Source organism: Tiliqua scincoides, chromosome 6 (genome assembly GCF_035046505.1).
Source record: "Tiliqua scincoides isolate rTilSci1 chromosome 6, rTilSci1.hap2, whole genome shotgun sequence".
Taxonomy (NCBI): Eukaryota; Metazoa; Chordata; class Lepidosauria; order Squamata; family Scincidae; genus Tiliqua; species Tiliqua scincoides.
The window spans coordinates 18537863-18561363 of record NC_089826.1 but is presented as its reverse complement, the minus strand read 5'-3'; the positions used below and the strand labels follow the sequence as shown (position 1 = coordinate 18561363).

At 42.7% G+C, this 23501-nt stretch overlaps 1 protein-coding gene and 1 pseudogene across 1 annotated transcript in view; both read left to right on the top strand.

Annotated features, from left to right (window-relative positions):
• The window catches only part of STPG2 (sperm tail PG-rich repeat containing 2), a 290626-nt gene that overhangs the window by 87292 nt on the left and 179833 nt on the right, over positions 1-23501 (top strand). Inside the window, exon 12 of the mRNA XM_066632982.1 lies at positions 22975-23140. Within this exon, the coding sequence (XP_066489079.1) occupies positions 22975-23140 (166 nt within the window). The remainder of the gene's footprint in view (positions 1-22974; positions 23141-23501) is intronic.
• LOC136656538 (5S ribosomal RNA) lies at positions 19435-19554 on the top strand (annotated as a pseudogene).

Below are 23501 nucleotides of genomic sequence, written 5' to 3'. Positions count from 1 at the left end.
GTCCAGAAGTTGCCATTGGTGCAGAATATGTGGTCTGTATGATTATGGAAGCTTGGTGGTTTGGTTCAGTCTGACAGCTGCCCTTCTGGCTACACTGGCTACACTGGCTACAGTTCAGGGTCCTGGTTTTGATCCTATGATGTTACAATCGAGTAACCCCATTGTGGAGCTACTTCCCTTACTTGGGGGAAGGGGACAAAAGTCCTCTTCTCCCAAAGAGGCAGCAGTGGCTGTCTGAGGTGCTTTGGATGCTGTGGCAGCCATTTGGGCGCCACAGCAGCCCTGCACTCCAGGCAGCTCAGGATTGGGATGTCAATCCCTGACATCTTTGGGTTAGTGCTGGAAAAGACTCCTATCTGAAGCCCTGAGACCTGTTGCCAGATACAGCAGGGATTATTCTAAACCAGCTATTTTTAACCACTGTTGAACCACACTGGTTTGCCATGAATTGTCCCCAGGTGTGCCATGGGAATTTGGGAGAGTGTCATTTATTAGTAGGGCCATTGGGGGATGTGAGCCCCCATTGGCAGCATGGTGTGTCTTGTCAATTGTCAAAAACCTGATGGTGTACCTTGACAATTTTAATGCCTTGCCAGTGTGCCATGAGATGGAAAAGGTTGACAATTACTGTTCTAAACCCTTGTCTTCAATCATTTTCAAGCCATACCCAACCAAGCAAATAAGAGACAGGGGACCCACCTCCGATCCCATCCCAAGACCCAATTCGCCCATTCCCCACCCCTGTCACCACCCACCCTATTTCCACCTACCTCCTGTGTCTTTACAACAATGATATGAGGTAGAAACCTGAGCAACCTTAGGACCTGTGAGACCAGTCAATGAGAACAAGAATCCACAGGGGATTGTTCCCAACACCCCCTCCCGTGAATACCAAAAGCAACGGATAATGAAATATGTAGTTTTCTAGCCCACTAGGGCTCTGAACGCTACTGGAGAAGCTTGCAACTGAGCCTTCTGGGCCTCAGAAGAGCCTCCGGAGGCGACTGGAGCACAATGACCAGCACTCGCACAGACTGTCAGGTGGCAGAGAAGTGAGTGGTAGTGTGGGGGGAGGTGGGGGGGGAGGTGTGGGGCAAGGGAGCAGGGCAAGATGAGGCAGCACAGCTCCAGTCACCTTCGGAGGCTTCCAGTTGGGCCAAATCTGGCTCAGCAGTACAGGGGATGGGTGTTGAGCCAGATCTGCAGATACAAAACCCTGGATAAATAGGCTCAACTTGTATGTTGAAAGCTCTGTAGGACAGTGGTTCTCACACATTTAGGACCAGGACCCACCAGAAGTGATGTCATGACCAGAAGTGATATCATCAAGCAGGAAAATTTTTAACAATCCTAGGATGCAGTCCTACTCACACTTTCCCAGGACTAAGTCCCATTTACTATCATTGTTAATAGAATATACATAGTAGCTTATTTAAAGTACAGGTCTGTAACATTACCCCAAATACAGTCACATACCATGGTAGCATCAAGTCTAATATATTAAAAATACAATATTGAAATGAATGGGGACCCACCTGAAATTGGCTTGCGACCCACCTAGTGGGTCCCAACCCACAGTTTGAGAAACACTGCTGTAGGATATGCTGGGGATATACTGGGGTTCTAAAGCTGCCGCACAGTAGAGGCTCCTCAGAAAGTGGCTGCTCAGATGTTAGCTGTAAACACTATCTGCAAATCTGATGCAAGGGTGGGTTGGTATTGGGAGTTGGCCAGGTTTAATAATGGCCAAGTGTCCACCTGGTCAGATTAACCCCTGAACACTTGATAGGTCAGTGGCAGCAGAAGCATTCAGCACCCAATTAAGCATCAAAAGTATAGCTGCTTTTTGGGCACTGCTCTTCTCCAGTTTCAGTTACATATTGTTGAGTTTTCATTACTGAAACCTTAATAATGTGGCTTCCTCAGAAATGCTGACAAGACCCTTAACTAGGAGGTGTCACTGTTTTAAAAAAATGATTGAGTATGATCGCCATAAATAGATGAGGCATTTTAGTAATTTGCCACTGAAAGTCATTTAATAATTCCATGCTGAGTCCCCTTTCAACAAATTTAATGAAAACCAGCATGATATTGTGGCAGCTTCTATTGGATTTTTCTGCCATCTTCTTATGCTCCATGGTGTGAGTGATTAAAATAGCATCTAATAAACTAGTATTAACGGCTCTCCATCTTTCTTGTGTCTCACAAACTGACATAGACCTTTTATAGACTTTTTCTCCTCCTCTTCTGAAGGGTACCCTTGTTTTCTTTTCATTGCCTGGGAATGGTTAAGTAGAATTTTGTGGCACTATTCCCTTCTCATTCTGAGAACCAGTGTGAAGCTATTCTGAGGCAATCTGAGCAGGAAGTAATGAGCTGATTTTCAGCCTACTGTGAAACTTCATTAATCTGGAGAGACCCTCCTGAAATCCACTTGATGAGCAGAGGAGTAACATAGCCCTATATCCATGTCATTATTTATTGTTCTCCTTGGATGTGCATGAAAGAGGATATTTTAAGCTTGCAAAGTACTCCCTCCTTTCTCCAAATACATGGCAAAGGCTGCAATTCTAAATACAAGTACATGGAAATAAACCCCATTTGAACACAGTGAGACTTACTTCTGCATATACATGCATAGGATTTCAGTGAAAGTTTCTTATGATTTGCTTTCATTTATTGGTATCTTCCTTGTGTTCTGAAGATGGGTTGTTTTTACAAAGGATCGTTTGAAAGATCATTCTGCTTGCAGAAAGTCTCATTGTAGTTTCTTGTGTCTCTGAAACATCATCAGATGTGTCTCAGAAAGCCAGGGGGTCATCAGGATAACCTGCAGTGCAGCCTGAAGAGCAGCAGTATGAACATGCAGTTTGGAAAGTTCCAGTACATGAACCGAAGAGTCTGGATGTTGCTAGTATGACTGACTGTTCAGATTCCAGCTAGTTTGGAAGAGAGATGGACTTTTCCCTTGGAAAAAATCACAGTTCTTGTCTTGTAAAAATAACTTTCCTTTAAGTTCACCCTGAGTACATTTCACTTCAGGTGGAGTTTTATAACTTTTGACATGGGACAGTTTCCACAGTTTCCTTTACCCCTGTGGTTCTCTAATACTGTGAAAGTACATAACTTTCCTTGATATTCTGTCATGTTTTTCACCCTCAAATTCACCTTAAATATTAATTTCAATAATTATGTAGTGACTTTTGTTTGGCATTCCCTAGCAGCTTGTTTTGTATCATTATTTTTTTTAATTCATTTATTACTGTTCTTATCTAACCTTTCCATTTTGTCAAAACACTTGACTTCAAGTGCACCTCAGGTATTGGTGAAAACTAATCTTCATATCAAGAGCAGATCTTGATATTTATGCAAGCTCATATAGTAGAAGGCAGTACTTCAAATAATCCTATTCCAAGATGTTGAGGTTTTTAAAGGTAAAAAACAACACTTTTATTTGGGTCCAGAAAAGGACTGGAAGCCAGTGCAGTTTCACCAAAGGGGCTCCTGCAGTACCAGAAATGGCTGCTATGGCATCCTGAGCACTGCTGGTGGCTCCTCAGGGGAAAAGGACATTTCTCCCTTTCCCCCAGGTAAGGAAAGCAGTGGGGCTACTTGATTCTGCAGCAGCTCTAGAGCTACCGTAGAATCAAAGAATTCTGTGTTGGACCATGTGGCTCAGCATGGAGCTCAGGATCCGGTGGAGCTGAACTCCACCAGTCCCACCCTGCTCCCTCTTCCCTGCTCTCCCCCAGCCCTCCCCACCTCACCCTGCCCTGGAACACCTCCTCCCCGCCCACACCTCCACCTACCGCTCCACTGTGCGGTGGTTTGGGCAACCGCCGAGTTGTGGGGCATCAGCTTTTCACCAGTACAAGCTCATGCTGGGCTAGCTTTGGCACTGGGCCAGTGGTAAGCTCCACAAATTTACCTTATGGCACTTCTGCGACAGTCCACACCAGCAGTAAGCCAGCGTGCAGTGCTCAGGATTGGGCTCTTAGTTAGCACATCCCTGAGGCCATAGATGAAGTTACTAGAGCCTCATAATATGGTTTTCCACAGTTTTGTCGCAACGCAAATATTTTGTCAGCCATCTAAACTAGTAAAGAAAAATATATTCTCTGAATTGTTATACTTTGTCCATAACATTTAATGTTGCTAGATTCCATATATCAGCGATTCTTAAACTCCCAGGGAGCTTGAGAACTGCTGTAAGTCCTTGAGTGAAGAAGGCAGTGGGGGCGGGGAGAGAGCGATGCGATCGCCAGGATTGTGTCACTAAGGGAGGTGCAGGGGCTGGCATGCACTTACCAGTCCCTGCAGCCGCCTCCTGGGGGTGTGGGGAGCCCTGCGTAACCCTATGAAGGGCTCCCCGAGCTTTAGAAAGTGAAAGTGGAGCAATTGCACCTCACCTCCAGTTTGCAATCTGGAAGTGGGGCGCAATCGCTCTGCTTTTGCTTTCTAAAGCTCGGGGAGCCCTGCAGAGGGTTGCACAGGGCTCCCTGCACCCCTGGGAGGCTGCTGCAGGGACTGGTAAGTGCGTGCCAACCCCTGCACCCCCCTTAGCAATGCAATCCTGGAGATTGTGTTGATGCCTTTCCCCTGCCCATGAAGGGGGCGGAGTCCAGGGCCCTCAGGCTGGGGCTTCATGACACCCCGTTTTGAGAACCACTGCCATAGATGCTTGTCTTGGGCAAGGACTTTCATCTATCATTGTCCTATAGGCAGGGGGAAGAAGCTAAATTCACCACAGCTCTTCTTTACATTTATTGAAGTTAGGGGGAACCTGTCCCTATGGAAACTGACAATTCATCAGTTAGGCGATTTGAGTTCATTTTGTGTGTGTCTGTTCGTGTGTCCCTTTAGCAGACAAAGCTGTATTGTACAACCTTAGAGAATCAGACCACAGTAGAGACGCCCTTTGGGTGCAATAAATGCTAAGCTATCCGTTAATAAGCAATTGATCCTATCGTTGTTTACATTGATGGATGTGTTCCACTGATCTCAGATTACTGATTTAGGGAGCGCTGGCTGTCATCAGGGGAAATCCCTAGTTTGTTCCAGACTTAAGGCAGCATAAATCAAATCAGTCAGATGTCATTAAATGCTCACAACATAAATAAGTCTAACTGTAGGCAACTATAAATGGTTCTACAGAGACCATTATTATGAATTCCAAGGAGTTGTCACTTGACAGCTTTTACTGTTCGTGTCTTGCTTTTTGATGAACGATTGGCCCTTGATAAAAACTAATTTTCACATTCTTCATGACAGGGCTCCGTCCAGCATCATCTCTAGCATCAGCTCCCTGAACAGCACAGAGCAAATGGTGTGTTTCCTCTGTATTTTTTAACATTTGAAATATTTCTGTTCCATCTTTTGACTGTGATTTCCAAGGTGGATAATGGCATTAATTAGAACAATATTAACATAAAACAGGTAAACTCTTCAAACTAAAAGAAAAAAAAAACAAATCAAGAAAATATAACTCAAGGTCACATAAAAGAGCACAGAATCTAGGTTCGTTAAGGAGAGTTAGAAAAGACAAAGACAAATAAAAAATGTTTCTTTACCCAGCAAGTCATTACTCTGAGGAACTCCTTGCCCCAGGATGTGGTGAAGGCACCTGGCCTAGAGAATTGGACAGATTTATGGAGGAAAAGTCCATCACAGATTACAAGCCATGATGACTATATGTAACCTCTGGGTTTTAGAGGTAGCCTATCTCTGAATGCTAGATGCAAGGGAGTGACAACAGGGTACAGCAGCACTTCCCATACCTATCCTCCTGGTGACACCCTTGGAACCTGGAAGTGAATGACGGTGACACAAAATGAGTCATGCAGAGATGCCGTTGCCATTCACTTCCAGGTTTGGAGGCTTAGCGCCAAACTCCAGACAGTTGGTAAGAGGATCAGGGTGGGCAGACAGGCTTTTCATAGTATGTGAATTCTGAGTGCTGCAGTTCTGTCTGCCGCGCTGAGCCTCCTGTCACTGTCTGGAGACTCGCACTGCAGTCTCGCTGCCCAGGATGCCCCAAGGCATCATGACCCACAGATTAGGAACTGCTGGGGTACAGGTATCTTATTTTCTTGAGTGCTTCCTGAGGCATGTGGTAGACTACTGTGAGGTACAGGAAGCTGGTGGAGATGGGCCCTTGACCTGATAGAGCAGGGCTCTTCTTATGTTAACAGGAAATCACCAAATGCCAGGTGATTAAAAAAAAAATTCTTTTCTGGTAGAGTAGGTACCTGCTGAATGAACAAGCAGTGAGAATTCCACAAATGATGCATGTGATGGAGTTGCTGATGGCAGATGGCCTGGTGAAATCGCCCCGAACAAAGAACTGAAACCAAATTTATAGCTTTATCCCAGGGACCCCATGGGGGTTCTTAGACCAAAGATATTATTCCAAATTTGCTGAATCATCATGATTCAGGCTTATGGTTCAATCAGGGTTCTAATGGCACATGGAGCAGATCATCTTAATTACAACTCCCTACACCTGGGAACGGCTGCTAACTACTTGGCCTTTGCACTTCAAAATCAGTAAGCCTCCTCCCATAACTCTGCTAGATTTTACTTCTATAAATTAACTCCTTCTTTTGCTTAACAGAGCTCTTTTCATATGATTGTAGACCTTTCTGATGGATTTGCAAGCTTTCCAAATCCACCTATAGGTCTTTGATACTTCCAACAATAACAGATTCCAGCAACCTCCACATTTCTCTAATCTAAATTATCTTTTAATTTGCCACTTAACCCCACTTCTGTGACAGTGCAACCACCAAAAAGCCCTCTGCCTGATAGAAAAGACCCTTCTGAAAGTGAGTGTGTCCTGAGCAGGGTTTCCAATAAAAATCTTAGCAAACTGTTTGTACCTTCAAGCCAGCAATCCCTCTGTTTAGTCCTATCTTAAGGGATCTATAAGTGTAATATAGCAAGTTTCCCTCAGCATGCAGAGTCCAGGATTTGCTTGATGGATAATTTATGACTGTTCTTTTGGCAGCATGAACCAACAAATTCTTTAAAGCATTAAATAAAATTTCTTGTTTAGAACTAGAAACTTGAACTTGAGATAAATGTTGCTCACAAATACAGCGTGATTTCATTCTAACAGTTTTAAGCACCTGAATAAACAGAATGTAGATGTACTTACACATCTGAAGTTTAAGTATAAAACTGGGTCTGCAGAGAACAAAATATAAAGGAAGCCGCTCATTATTTAGTTGAGAAAAAGATAAGACTACAGCTTCCATGCCTCTTCTATAGAAGTCATGGCCTGGAGAATATTGTTATACTTTGCTGTAATTATATTGTGAGAGCAACTTTTGTGAATTTATTTTCTTTGTAAAAGATATTTGTAGAAAAATCAGAACAGTAATTTCTTTCTTGGGCAGTTTCATGTGCATTTGTTCTCAAAGCATTGACACAATAATAAAATTCAAAAACTCCTTGAACCGCAGTGGCCTTTCCCTATCCTTACAATATCACAAATAACTTTAAAAACTCCTTTATGTTTGAGGTACAGCACTGGGACTTCTCTAGAGAAACACAAGATTAGCTGCATATGTCCAGTCTAACCCCTTCATTTCTATGGCAGATCCTTCAGGGCAGCATTTGGGGCTACAAGGGGCTACAACTAGAAAGAAAAACTGGCTTCCCTCTTGTTTGTGTGGGCAGGTGGGTGGCAAGTAACCAGTGTAGTTGTTTAAGATATGTAACTCGTCCCCATTGATAACCTAACAGGTGCATTTAGTACTTCTGGCAGTTTCTGAGAGATCTTCAAAGGCATTTCTGTCACCATGCCTCCTCTAGGACATGTGTAACATGCATGCATAGGGGAAACTGACTACATGTACAAAGATTACATGCAATGGCTAATGGCATAACTCAATAGATTGGCATAAAATGGTAATGGAGACAACAATAAATGACTTTTATTATGGGGTTAATATTCAATAACTAGGAAAGGGGATCAAAATGATAAGGCAATGTACTCGTGTACTCAAGGCAATGTAAGGCAGTGTTACTCATTGGCAGTCACTCATGCAATTAGGCTCTAAGCATGTATTCTTATTTAGGGTCTATCCCCCCTCTGGATAAGGAAGACGTTGGTCTCTGTGTCACAAGTGCATCTGCAACTCACATTTCAAATACCAGAAATAGCAAATGCTTTTACAGTGCTTCTACTCACCTATTCATTAGTCTAAAACTCTTACTCCTGGGCAGGAGGTCTGGTCTAGAGGGTAGAGCCTCCATTTGCCTGAAGATAACATCCGCAGGTCGCCAGTTCGAGGCCACCGGCACCGTGAATGGTGCGACCTTGAAGCAGCTGACAAGCCGAGCCGAGTTATTCCACCTGCTCTTTGGTGTGAGTGAAGAAGCACCTTGGCTGCCCTCCATGTGAGAGATGAAGGAGCTGCTTGTCAGCTTGCGTGGGAGGAAACTGGAGGCCAGAATGTGATACCAGATCAGAAAGATCCATCTGAAATGTTGTGGTTCTTGAAAGATAGAACCTTTCTTCAATTGTAAAAATCCCTATGGGGATTTAGAACAGCCTGCCTTTGTAAACCGCCTTGAATAAAGTCTGAGGAGAAATTTGACAACCAAGAAAGGTGGTATATAAATACCTGTATTACTACTACTACTACTACTACTACTACTACTACTACTAACTGGGCAAAGAGACCCTTTTCCCCCCTCCAAATGGTACTCCTCTTATAGTTAACAGGGGGAGAGCAACTGTCCCTGTTCACTATTGTTCTATATAATAATAACACAGGCCTACAAAATTGAGGGTTAGAAAAGTTTTTTCCAAACTTTATGGATATGAATTTGGGGTGCCAGTTCCAAAAACGGCATCCATTTTGCCCTATCACATCTAGTTTTGGAGATATAGCATAGCCTCTTTAGTGAATGGTTCAAGTAGCTTCCTCTTGAGGAAGCCATAGTGTAGGCTTCCTCATGAGGAAGCTGCTTGAACCATTCACTAAAGAGGCTATACTATATCTCCAAAACTAGACGTGGTAGGGCAAAATGGATGCCATTTTTGGAATCAGCGCCCCAAATATACCCAGGAATTGGTGTAACACTTAAGGAAGCAAAATGTGTGTTGGCCTGTGTAATTAGTACCCCACTCCATTTTTAATGTGCCATTGTTTGTTCTGGAAGATTCTGTAGGGCTTCCAGCTTGTGATGACATTTTTGGAGTTATATGGTACAAGTTTATTTTTTATGGTAGTGTGTTTTGTACTCTTTTCTTATCTCTAATGTCCTGCTGCTGGTCAGAGGGGTGGGGAACCCAGTCAACAACATGGAATTTGGTCAGTTGGCTGGAAAATGCCATCCATTGACCTCAAAATGTCACTATATATGAGGAGCATAAAAATGATTCTGCTATTATGCTGACACTAGACTGGTGTTGCTTAGAGTATGCTTTTGCTTCTCTTTTATGTTATCTTTTTTAAAAGATAGAGTGCAGTTATTGGAAGGCTTTATTCATTGTCAGTAATAATAGACCAGTGTCTCTCCAAGTGCCCCCAAGGAGCTGGCTTTTTTCTGGAGGAGTTAAAAGCCAGTTCTTGACTCTCTCTAGTCTCATTGTTTGTCTTGGTTGGGTCGCAACAGCCTTTGAATAATGAAATTATGGCCGTGAATTGATCATTTGCTATGTTGATTGACATGGCTGAGGACTGCAACTCACATTTGTGCATGATGACCTAGAGATTAGGATTAAATGATTACTGCCCCATAAAACATGCTGTGATTTACCTGGCTGTGATTCCTGGCAATTGTTTTCATACATTTTTTCTTGTTTGGTGGTGGGTTGGTCCCCTGCAACAAAATTTGAAAACTTGTGTTGCAAAACAAAGTGCTACATAGGCTAAATTTCAGTATATATACAGGGCACAGGGCAGCCCTTGGTGTCTGTGGGGGTTCTGTTCCCGGTCGGGTCTGGAGGGCCTTCTGAGGGCCGGGGAAGCCGCATGTGGCCACCCCAAACCTCAGAAGGCCTTCTGAGGCCTTCAGAGGGCTTGAAAGCATGGCTCTGGTTTCAGCCCTTGGAAGGCTTTCTGAAGGCTGGGGAAACCGTGTGACTTCCCTGACTCGCAGAAGGCCCTCCAGACTGAACTGGAGCACAGCTCTGGTCGGGTTCAGAGGGCAACAGGTGGCCCAACCAAATCCATGGTTACTGAACCTGTAGATACTGAGGGCCATCTGTATATTTTTGGTTTCTCTAAAATGAGATGCATATTCTTCCCATTTATATTTGGGAAACTGATGTAGTTTTACCAGAGTTTTATTTTCTTTCTGCAAAGACTGTGGAAGTTATATAACAGAGTGTGATCTTGTATTCAAATTCTGCGGTATTTTTTTGTTGGGTGCAAAGGCATTTTATATTTAAAAAAAAATATTAAAAAATCAGGTGTGCAACTCCAGTGTTGATGATGAAAAGGGAAAAATTTATGTTTGTGGTACGTCTCCTTTTATCTAGCAAGATTTAAAATTATGCCAAAACTTTTACATTTACTAAAGCTGTAGATTCATGACTGTGATGTAGACATTTAAAAATTGTTTAATGAATAATGCAATATACAGTGTAGCTGAGTTCTATAAAATATATGAAAAAATTAAAAATAACTTTTGATCATGACAGTTCCTCAATAGTAATAATGAATGATAGACCCTTTTATAAAGTGCCTCATCCTTTTATGTCTGATGTAGATATTAGTAAGATTACATTATACCCAGAATAAAATTGAATTACAATTACATGTCAGTCTTTGTGCGCTTCAATATTTAAAACAGAGTTCAGAACCTACAAGGAGTACGATTAGATTTTTAAGGGGTTGCATAAGAAAATTTTAATTTTAATAGAAAGCACTTATCTGCAGAATGATACTTTATCTCAGGTGGGCATCAGCTTTGAAACTTGCAGAGATATCAATGAAATACCTGATTAAGCATCTCTTTCTGTATGGTCATGTGAAATAAAGTGTTAGACCTGGTGAAGACAGATGGAGAACAAGACAAGTGTATTCTGGCTTGAGCAATCATATATACCAGGGCTTTTCAAACTGGGGTGTCGCGATGCCCCAGCCTTTGGGCCCTGGCTTCTGCCCCCTTAAGGGGTGGGGTCAGCCTGGTGCGATCTTCAGCAGGGCTCCCCACAGCAGTGAAAGCGAAAGTGGAGCGATCGCGCTCCGCTAAAGCTTTCACTTCACTGCTGCGGGGAGCCTTGCTGAAGATTGCACCGGGCTCCCCGAACCCCCGGGAGGCTGCAGAAGGCTTGGGTAAGTGCACCCAAGCCCTTGCAGCCCCCTGAGTGGCGCAGTCCTAGGGATCGCGCCGCTATCTTCCCGCTGCTGCCTCCCCCCCCCCACCCCTGCAAGCAATTACAGTGGCTCAAACTCTCCACGAGAGTTTGAAAACCACTGATATATACACTTGCATGGGAGTAAGCCCCATTGAACTTAATGGAACTATGCCTGTATAGACATGCATAAGATTTTAGGGTTAGTTGTTCAGATTAGTGAGCAAGGCTGGTCTAGATATTTTATAGAGGTCAAAGAGTATCTTCTTACCTGTTCTGGCCTTGCTGTGGAATGAAGGCTTCCTTTGTTTGGGCAGAACTGCATTGGGGTCACCTTGGCTAAATTCCTACCTTTCATACATTGGTTTCATACATTGAAATTCATACAATTCCTACCTTTCATACATTGGTTTCATACATGTTTGGGCAGAACTGCATATGGGGTCACCTTGGCTAAATTCCTACCTTCCATACATTAGTTTGTCCCACCATGGGCCCCATGTCCTAGGATCTGTTTGGAAATAAGACATCAAAAATGGTGGCAGGCTCCTGAAGTCCTCAGACTGAGTCAACATGACATAGTGAACTTTCAGCATGGTCAACAGGGTCAATTTTCCCCATCAGTGGGGAAAGGAGAGAAGGATAGAAATATGTAGGCCAATATCCAGATGTATTAATACAGAAGACATTTTCTCAGAATTTGCTTCTTGGAAGGTCAGCTCTCCAGAACACTAAACTACTTTTCAAACCATGCAGAGTTCAAAGAGCAACCTGAGAGTAGGGCAGCCATTTAGAAGACTTGAAGATCCTCTGTTGGCACATCTCTACTGAAAAGTTCTAAAGTGCCAAACAACTTTTTAAAAAAATCTATTCAAGTAGGGGAGAAAAATTTTGAGAAAAATTGGCATGTGTGTATCTATCTTTCCAGATCTAGGCTTTGCCCTTTAGAGTAAAGAAGTATAATGAAATGTAAGTCTTGAAGGGATACACTTCTGTGTTTTCCCCTGAGCTCACAAGCATACAGCATGTTTCTGGTGTTTCAGAAGCAGCATACGTGCAACTTGAGCTATAAAGATTAAGGATGTTTCACCTTGTGTTTGTCAACTAGTCACCCAGAAGCATATTAGATGAGCTCTCTCTGTTATTCAGAGAGATAAGTCGGGAATGCTTTTTGTCCATTGTCAGAAAGTATTACAATAATCCACTCAGTTCAGTAGCCAGAGGCTTATGAAGTGCCCCACATTTATATAATGCCTCTTACCTAACAAACACAAAGGACCAAAATTCTACATTATGTCACTTTTACTCCAGCCTATTTTATTTATCTACTTACTTGAAATATTTATATTCCACATTTCCATCAAATGACAACTTATATCAGCAGCAAGACAACTTAGATCAACATGAAACACAACTGCATTAAAACCAAACATAATTACAGCAGCAGCACAAGTAACAACAAAATCTGAAAAATAATAAATGAATCAAGGACATTGACTGGCTGTCTGCTACCCCGAATGACTCCTTAGATAAGAAGCTTTAACTTGCTGTCTAAGATCCTTCAACAAAGAGACCAAACAAACCTCCCTCAGGAGGAAGCCCCATGATCTAGGTGTCATTATTGAGAAGGTCCTGTCTCATGTAACCACCCACCTCACCCCATAAAGCACCATCCAGTTCTAAGGTTCATATTGGAGAAGCTAATATTTGAGAAATTCTGACCACAGCCCATTTTGAACTTTAAAGATTAGTACCAGCACTTTGAATTGTCTTGAGACCTACTGGAAGCCAGCAAAGTAATGTATCGACTTCACTGGTTTCCAGTTGGTCTCAAGACAATAAGTGATTCCAGTTGGTCTCAATATAGAAGTGATTCTCAAACTGATGGGTTGTGACCAGGGCTTTTTTTCTAATGGAATGCGGGGGGACGGAGTTCCGGCACCTTTTTGCAGGGGCCCCTCCCCTTCGGAGGCATTCCAGGAGGGGGGAGCAAAACAGAGGCAGAGTAGACAGGCACAGGATTGGACTCCTATCCACAGACTGCCATCCTATCCACAGTAAGCCCCATTCACTAAAGTGGACTTCTGAGTAGACATGCATAGGATTGGGCTCTTAGGCTGCAATCCTAGGCACTTTCCTGGGAGTAAGCTCCATTGACTAGAACGAGACTTACTTCAGAGTAGACATACCTAGGGTTGGGCTCTTAATCCTGGCAGAGATATATATCTGCACCTGTTTTCACATGCTAAGGGCAGGTGAAAAGATTCTACGTGTGTACAACATGCTGTCCAGTCTTGCCAGAGATCTTCCTCATCCTTCCCCCACAAGCATGCCCTCCGCCAGCCAGCGTTTGCAGCTCCTCTCCAGCAATGCAAAGCGGCTGCTCAGGGCAGCAAAGAACATACAATTGCATGCCAAGCGCCTTCCCAAAGATATAGAGTATTCTGATACCTGAATTAAACCATATTTAATCGCTTGTTTGCAAAAGTAGCTGTTTCTGTGTGCACCTAAGGACCCCTCTTGTGTAAGAATTTCTTTTTTGATCTTACTCCCACAGTTACTTAGAGTAATTTTACTACATGGAACTCATGTAAGCCATTTTTCGGATTCCATTCACTGTTTCCTCTCCTCAAAGTAGTGCCACACTACATACTACACGCTACAAGTGCACCTGTACAGTATTTTTCCCCATGTGTAGAAAAAATAGCTAGAGGGAAGGGGATGTGGAGATTGACAGCCCAATCCTATGCATGTCTACTCAGAAGTAAGTTCATCTTTAGGGGGAAGCACATAAAAAATATTTTATTTCTCCAATAAAAAATGGTTTATAAATAAATAAATAAAAGATTAACAAGTTGTGAGTTCCTGCACCTTTTTTCCCCACAAAAAAAAGCACTGGTTGTGACCCACCAGCCTGAGAACAAATGCTGTTGCCCCCTTAAGGGGCAAGGAAAGTGAGAAAGGGGAAGACTGACAAAACACAATTGCAACCCACTACTGGTTTTATGATTGCAACCAGGAAGTGGGTTGTGATTGCATTTTGTCAGTGTTTAGAAGAGCACAGAGCCTTGCAGAGAGCTCTGTGGGGATTCCTGCATCCCGCCCAACATTGGCAGGGACTCAGGTATGTTAAAAAAAGTCCCTAGGTTCCCCACAGTGGTGTGATCCTGGGGATTGTGTCGCTGCTCTGCACCCCACCCCCACAAAGACTTACTCTGGTCCTCAAACTCCCTGAGAGGCAAGCTCAACTGACAGATTACATGGCAGGACCTATGTAACCTAGTCTAGAATTATAGCCCAAATAACATCGCAGATATAGAGGAAATCGAGGTCTCACCAAGAGCAATAATTGTCTTGGGATGCTTTTGTCTTTGTAGTTGTCCTGCATGTTGGAAAAAAGAGTCTTTAATCAAACCAAAGAATTCTCAAGAAATTTTTCCATATACAGTCTTTTGTGGTTAAATAGTTAAAGTTTTTTAAATGCTAAAAATGAAAACGCTCAGCTAGGAAGCTGTGACGTGCATTGCGCAATATATAGAGCAAATCAAGTTTCAGAAGTAATACAGATTAAATTCTTAAAATTGTGAATTACAAAGCTGATTACTTCAGAGACAGACTGTCAGTCATCATGGTTGATTTTCCAATTGTGAAAATTATCTTCTAGGTAAAAAAAACTGTTCGTTGTACTATATACACAAAATGCATAATTTGCCCTGTTGGTTTTTAGTATCCTTTGATGTGTGACAAGCATTTGTGTTTTTAACCTTCCTGCTGCACCTAGAGCGCTTTAAGACAGTAGATAGAAACAATTATAAATAATATATCTTGCAACTTTACAATCTCGGTTGCAATGATAACAGAACATGTAGGTTGAGTCCCTGAGGGTTCTGTTCCCAGAACCCATGTGGATGGCAAAAATCGCGTTAAAGCAAATCAATTTAAAAAACAATGTCCCTTTGCTCAGCAATTTAAAAACAGCCTTGCTTACCTAAGACAGGCATTAGACAGACTCCAAGGCAAGCAACCCCTCCCTTCCCCCTAAGTACATGAAAGAAAGATCTTCACTTTGCTCTGGGTGAAGGGTGGGGTCGCTGGCTTGGAGTGAAGCTTTTTTAAGAGCCTTGGAGAGAGACTGATTGATGGGTTGTCTGCCTAATGACTCTGTCTTACATCACAAAGGTCAGCAAGGCTGTTTTTAAATCACTTAGTAAAGGGACATGTTTTTTAAATGGATTTGCTTTAATGCAATTTTTGCCACCCATGTGAGTTCTGGTAATGAAACCCTCCCAAATAACGAGACTCAACCTGCTTTTTAACATCTACATGAAACTGCTGGGGAGATCATCTGGGGATATGGAGTGGGGTGTAACAAATATGCTGATGACACCCAACTCTATCTCTCCTTGCCATCTCACACCAGAGAGTCTGTGGAAGTCCTGGGGTGCTGCCTGGATCTGGTGGGGATCTGGATGAAAGTCAGTAGATTGAATGCAGAAAAGACAGAAGTTCTCCTGGTCAGGAAATCCTTGATGCAGGTACTGAGTCCTCTACCCACTCTGAACAGGGTTGCACTCCCCTTGCAAGAAAAGTGCAGACTGGGAGTGCTCCTGGACTTGCAGGACCTGGACAACCAGGTAGGAGTGATGACTAGGAGTGCATTTGCCAGCTTTGATTTGTGTTTCAACTGCGACCTTACTTGAGCCGATCAGACCTGGTCACAGTGGTTCATGTCTTATTGACTTCAAGACTGAACTGTAATGCACTGTATATGGGACTACCCTTAAGGACAGTTCAGAAGCTGCAATTAATGCAGAATGCAGTGGCCTGGGTGGTTGCAGGGGCTGGACTGCTGCTTCAGCAGCTACACTGGCTGCACATTCGTTTCCGGTCCCAGCTGAAGATGTTGATACTGAGCTTTAAAGGCCCTTCACAAGGCTATCTGAAGGACTACCTTCTCCCATACATTCCAGCCCACCCTCTTAGGTCATCTGAGGGGGTTCTCCTTCAAATACTACCTCTAGCCCAAGTGGGGGGTGGGGTGACAGCTCAGGGCACTTCTCTGTAGTGCCATTAAAATTATGGAATTCTTTTCCAGGGGAATTAAGAACTACTCCCTCCCTCAATGCTTTTTGGCAAGGTTTCAAAACAAACCTGTTTCATCTGGCATTTGGCTGATGGTTGGATGTGTGCCCTTTGCACCTCTGCAGTAGTACTGTGGCTTGACTGTTTCCCTGGATCATTTTGTCTCCTCCCCCATGGCTTGATGATGTGTGTTGGGTTTTTGCTTTGTTTTAGTGTTTAATGTTAAAATTAAGGTTTGATGCTGTTTTTTGCTTTGATCTGAAAAATTAATGCTTTGATCTGTTGCTTTTTTTATATTATTGTGATACATTGTACATTTATTATGGAACTTTGTAAGCTGTCTTGGGCATTTGCTTTGGCATGGTAAAGGCGGGATATAATTTTTTCAAACAAACAGGCAGACAGACGGACGATGATGACGTTTGGCCCTTGCTTTATTGACCATGCATGCAACATGTGTATTTTAGACAACTGTAGTTTATCAGTTACATGTAAGTGTAGAATGACATTTTTGGGAGAAATGGCAACTAAATATGGTGTATAAAAAAACTACAGATTTTTTTTTGTAAGTGAAGATTTTGATTTTGCAGCTGCATTGCATGAGCAGGCTAGGTAGGAAAGCAATTCTCTTTTCTAAAATGGCAGAATACATGTATTGCAGGCGTTAATAATAATAATAATAATACAGGTATTTATATACTGCCTTTCTTGGTCGTCAGATTTCTCCTCAGACTTTAATTCAAGGTGGTTTACATAGGCAGGCTGTTTAAATCCCCGTAGGGATTTTACAATTAAACAAAGGTTCTATCTTTCAAGAACCACACAACATTTCAGATGGAACTTTTGCTGTCTGTTATAAATGCTTCCCTTCATGTACTCCTTGTTCTGACTCTTTTAATTAGGTTGTAATAGGCTAGTTTCCCATTTATAAATGTGTATCCTTCTTGGTAGCTTAGCTATGAAAGTGGCTTACAAATAGGCACAATAATAAGTTTAGAAAGAAGAAAATAATCAGCAATGAATTAATTAAAAGTAAAGATCTAAGAAGCACAGTTAGATAAAGAACACAACCAGTGTGGAGAGACTGAAAAGCTATGTTTTGGCAATCTTTTTCAAATTCAATAGAGAGCAAATTTGGCAGATTTTTTTTGGGGGGGAGGAGGGTTCCCTAATGGACGTAACCACCAAGAATGCACTATAGCAGTGGTTCCCAAACTGTGAGCTGTGGCTCCCCAGGGAGCTACGGAATCCTTGTAACAAACTTGCCACCCTATAAAATGTATAGGATTATAGCCCTAGGATTGTAGATAGCCATAATGGGGATCCATGGCCAGTGGCCCAGTAGGTCAAGTGAGCCACCAGGTAAAAATACTTAGGAACCAGTGGCCTCTATCCTTATTGGCCTTATTATGAAAAGTAACATGCCTCATAAGTAGGACGAGGATGAAGATTAAGATCAAATGATCTTAATGCATATGATGTCATATACTGAGAAGGAAAATATTGTTTTTCTTTGAATTAGCACGATTGGATTGGATGTAAGAAAAGTGTATTTACCCTCATTATGAGGCTTGTTTGTATCTAATTTTATGCGAATTTGACAAATGCATGTGAAATTAATACTTTGTACAGCTGCTAACATTTCATGGAAATGTGCAAGGGCAGGTGTAGCATAGTGTATAGCATGGCATAGGACCAGGAAACCTCAAGGAGTGCCTTCCCTCATATAATCCTGCACATCCTCTACAATTGTCAGATAGGGCCCTCCTTTTGTATATGTCACCTCTGTTGTGAATGCACTGGGATGGCCTCGGGCAAACTTCTCTGTCTCTCTCCCTCTATCTCTGTCTCTCTCTCTCTCTGTGCAATATGGGGGCAACAGTACAATTGTGTGTCGCATAGTGACAGGGATGTGGACCGGCATCCCCATCGCCAAGTGTGGTTTGATGCTATACAAAACTTCAAAAGACGAGGGGAAGCTGTGCTCCCCTTGCCTCCAGAGGCTTTTCTGAGCCTTGTAGAGCCAGCTCGCATCTGTGCACTGCCTCTGCAAGGCTCAGAAAGCCCAAATGGCACAACAGACGTGACTTCCGTTTTCCCAAGGAAATTGGGCAATGTGATCCTCACACAGGCAGCGCGCGGATGCATGCTGTCACTGCGAGGCTCAGAAAAGCCTCTGGAGGCAAGGGGAGCAGAGCTCCCCTTGGCTTCGGAGGCTTGGGGTGTGTGTGCAGGGACCAGTGACGGTGTTGCGTATGTGACCTGTTGTGGTCAGAGTGTTGCAAAGTACTGCTCACCTGTATTCATTTACCTTTTAAAGTTGTTGCAAGGATTGCAAGAAGTTGATGACTGAAGTGCTTTGAATACCCTAAAAATTGCTATATGGTTAATATATGAGGTTTTGGCCCTAGGGCAGTGATTTTCAACCTTTTTCATTTCATGGCACACTGACAAGGCAATAAAATTGTTAAGGCACACCATCAGGTTTTTGACAATCAACAAGGCACACCATGCTGCCAGTGGGGGGTTCACATTCCCATTGGCCCTACTAATAAATGATCTTCCCCAAATTCCTGTGGCACACCTGTGGACCACTCGCAGCACACTAGTGTGCCACGGCACAGTGGTTGAAAATGGCTGCCCCAGGGCATGGTTTGAATCTGATACAAATTCCCTGCTCTTGTGGTTAAGCCCCTTTCCTATTATTGAGGTTTTCAGTCGGTCTGAAAGCACTCTTTCTCACCCCCTCCTATTACCCAGTAACCTTTTGCTACAATAATTCTTATGTTAAAAACCAAAGCATTCTGGATTATTATACGTGAGCCTATTTATCACTAGGCTAATATACTCAGGGTGCAATCCTAACCCCTTATGTCAGTAATTTCGAGCAGTGGCCAGTGGGATGTGTGCTGCATCCTGCAGTTGGGTGTCACTCACGGAGACCTCCTCAAAGTAAGGGAATATTTGTTCCCTTACCTCAGAGCTGCTTTGCCCTTAAGTCAGTACTGGAAAGCACTGATGTAAGGGGTTAGGATTGCGCCCTCAGCAACTGTTACCCTGCACATGCCCGATCTCGTCTGATCTCGGAAGCTAAGCAGGGTCAGGCCTGGTTAGTACTTGGATGGAAGACCGCCTGGGAATACCGGGTGCTGTAGGCTTATACCATAGTCTTTCGAGACTGAAGGTTGCCAACCAGATCTAAGGCAGGGGTTCCCAAACTTTGCAGCGCCGCGACCCACCTCATCTTTAGCAGTGGGTCACGATGCTTCTGGTGGTGCTGGTTACCTCCCCTGGCTGGGCAACCCACTCTACAGGCCTCAGAATGGCCCACAATAGCCTCTGTAAGCAACTTCTGGTTTTTGGAAGCAAAACAGAAGTGGCTTATGCAGGGCCCTGAAGAGTGAGTTTTTGAGGCTAGGAGAGACCTGGAGGCTCCAGTAAGTACTGGGGCTTCTGGAATGGCTCTTATTTGGAGCCAAATCAGCACAATGATCAACAAGAGGGCCCAGATTGTGAACCACTGTGCTTGGGCTCACGGCTCACACTTTGGAAAGTGTTGACCTGGGGCATTTTAAACTGCCGTATATAAACACCCATCGTTTGTTCCTCTCTGACTGGCTGTTGTTTCAACATTCTGCAGGCATGATGGAGCCAGAATTCTTGGTCTTTTCACCCTTGTAATAGTGCACAATGACTCTATTCCTTCATAGGAATTTGGGCATGGTGAAAGGAACACGCTTTTCACCTGTGCTATAATCAAGAAAAATGCTGATATATTTGGGCTACAAGTTGCCAATTGCATAATAATTTAGAGGCTTGAAGTGTTATCCACTTGACACGTGGAATGGCAGTGAGATTCTGGCACTTGGTTCTTCTGTCAGAAATGATTGTGTGAATGTTGACAGGAGCATGTACTGATGAACTTACTGGAGTTCTTCTTCGTGACTGGAGTTATAAACTTACTGGAGTTATTCTTTGTGACTCCTGAAGGCAGGATTAAAACCAATGGATTGAAGCAATGGGGAAGCAGATTTAAGCTAGGCATGAGGAATAATTTCCTAACTATAAGAGCACTGAGACTGTCTGCCTTGTGCAATGTGGGTTGGCCCTTCTTGGCTGTTTTCAAGCAAATGATGGCTGACCACCTGACTGCACTGAACAGAGACTGGATTAGATGACCTCCAAGATCCCTCAAACACTGACATTCTATGATTTTGTTAGAGACCTGCCACTTAGAGCTCTTCTATCCCTAGCATCTTTTCTGACTTAGCCCTAAATGTCATTGTGAATGTGTTAAGGGGTTACCTTAACCAGTGAGAGTTACTTTTTTCATAAAAGATAAAGTGTCTAAGACTGGAGGAATATACAGTGACACAACAGAAGAAATTCATGCCAATAATAATAATAATATAATAATATACAGTATTTATATACCGCCTTTCTTGGTCTTTATTCAAGACTTTATTCAAGGCGGTTTACACAGGCAGGCTGATTAAATCCACGCAGGGATTTTTACAAATTGAAAGAAGGTTCTCTCTTTCAAGAACCACCACATTCAAGGTGTTACACTCCGATCTGGTTTAACATTCTGGCCTCCATCCTCCCCACGCTCCGAGCAGATGGAACAGCTCAGCTGCAGCTTGCCAGCTGCTTCAAGGTCGCACGGTGCCGGTGGCCTCGAACTGGCGACCTTGTGGATGTTAATCTTCAGGCAAATGGAGGCTCTACCCTCTAGACCAGACCTCCAGACCAATATTGATCTAGTTAGCCACAGTAAATAAAATGCTGGAAGATTTAAGAAACTTGTACATCCTTCCATGTGCCAAGGTGATAATGCAAGAGGCAACATGCCAGGAGAGCTATTGCGACCCAGTGGATCCTGATCTCTATACAGGAATCATTGTCCTAAATAATGCTCAATTTAATAGTTCAGCTGTTTTGAGGGACAGTAGCTGATTTCTTTCTTGGCTCTTGGGATGGCTCCTGCAGCCAGTGAAGTATCCAGGGTCCAGGTAATGTGTGTGTCTCTATTTATCTCTCTGTGTTAAGGTCTATTCTGTTAAGAAACTTGTTTGCACTACTTCTCTTTCCAGAGTTGCAACCCCCTCCTGATGCCCTACATTTAGGGATTATGATTTCAAAAAACAGGAGCTTTTAAAATGCAGGCAATGTAACTCTGAAGTATTTCTTTTTGTAAAAATTATAATAGAAACCCTAAAATGGTTTCTAAAATGAAACTAAGTATTTGTATGCTTGTATCAGAAGCTCTTAGCTGCTGTTTTAAGGCACTTGCATTTTAAGTGTGGTGCTTGCAACAGTTGATAGCTAACCTAGAATTATTATCATGATTATTAATAGTAATGTTTCTTTGATGTTGATTAAAAATATTAATATAGCAACTTAGCAGAAAGAGTTTATAAATGATGGAAGAGTAAATGTTTTAGCTTAATTGGAAACTATTAAATTTGAAGTAAACAGGTTCATCTTGGATAATAAATTAACACTCTTCAATTGGAATGAAACACGAACTGTTAAATTAAGAATTGCTGAATAAGGAAATACATTATCACTTCACACTCAGTATATAAATGTAAATAATCACCTGTCTTTTAAAAAAGGGATAAATTAAAACTCCTAATGTTTGGTGGTTGAGCTTCCTACTGCACAGTGTAGTGTTACGTTTATTGCAGTATTTTGAGAGGGAAAGATGCATTTTCTGTGCCAGTTAACCAGTCTGCTGGTTGCATCAATGCAGTGGTGCTCAAAAGGCCTTTTGGATTCTGCATGGGTGAATTATCTGTACTCTGTGCAGTGTGACCAACATGGCACCCTTATTGTAAATAGTTCAATGTTGGCTTCTGTTGTTGGACAGAGATAATATCAGGGTTGGACCACAGTTGACATTGCACTTGTTGCACAACTGTCCAGGCTGGACACCATGGCAAAATGAAGATCAGTCTGACCCTTACCATTGACCAGAGAATGGAGCAGCGATAAGGAGGTAATCCTCCCTCCCCTAAAAGAGCTCTGATCCAAGTGCCACATTGTCTGGGGATTTGAGTAGCAAGTAGAAGTGTCATTGGCCAGAGGATAAAGGTTTCTTGACTTGTTTTGAATTCTTATTTTGTTTGAAAGGCAGGGTATACATCTAAAAATAAACTGGATGTAAATCTTTCTGGTAGATGGTTGTGGCTTATCTGTAATAGAGGTACAATTTGCACTGCCTGTAACATGCGTGCTAAATGTTAGGCTACTTTAGCTACACTGAAGTATCTCTTCACCAATGGCCCTGAGTTGCAAAGGAGGAGAAGAGGAAGGTAGCAGACCAAGATCCACCGTCTCCAGCTCCAGTTGCTGCCACCCCCTTAAGTGGAGTATGTCTCTTCCCCCCATTCCATGGCCTTATTATCACTTAAGGCTCTGGGATGCAGAAGAGGAGAAAAGTGTGTTTTTTGTTTTGAAAAGATTATGCCCCCTTGGGGACAGGACTAATAATATGTAGGAAAAAAATAAATGCTGTAAACTGCCTTGGGGAAAGATGGGATATAAATAAACTAATTCTTTCTTTAATATTGCAGGAAGCTCCACCACCAGGTTCCTATGATGTTCAAAAATCATTTGAGAAATCTCAATGTAAAAGCGAGTACATGCCTCCCCGAACAGCAATGGCTAAGAGAAAGCATACTTCTTTTCTTAGTGGTACATTTAGGGAAGATTTCTCAAAGGTGGAAACAGATATACCAGGTATGTTGATTTACATTTTTTCCCCCATGGTTTGTGGTGTTGTCTGTCCACTGTTATATCCTAAATGTGCAGTGAAATTAGTTTGCTTAGCTAAGCCCTGTTCCAGGGGGTATGTATGGGTGGACACCAGCAAATACAGATTGTCATCTTGTAAGCAGAGAGGCTAAAGAAGTGGGGAAACTGTCTTAACTGTGATTTGCTTGGTGCACATGTAACACATGTAACACTTAATTATAATAATTAAAATAATTATAATTAACATAAGTGGGGAAGTGGGGAAACTGCCTTAACTGTGGTTTGCTTGGTGCACATGTAACACTTAATTATAATTAACATAAACTATGGGGCACTTTAAACCAGT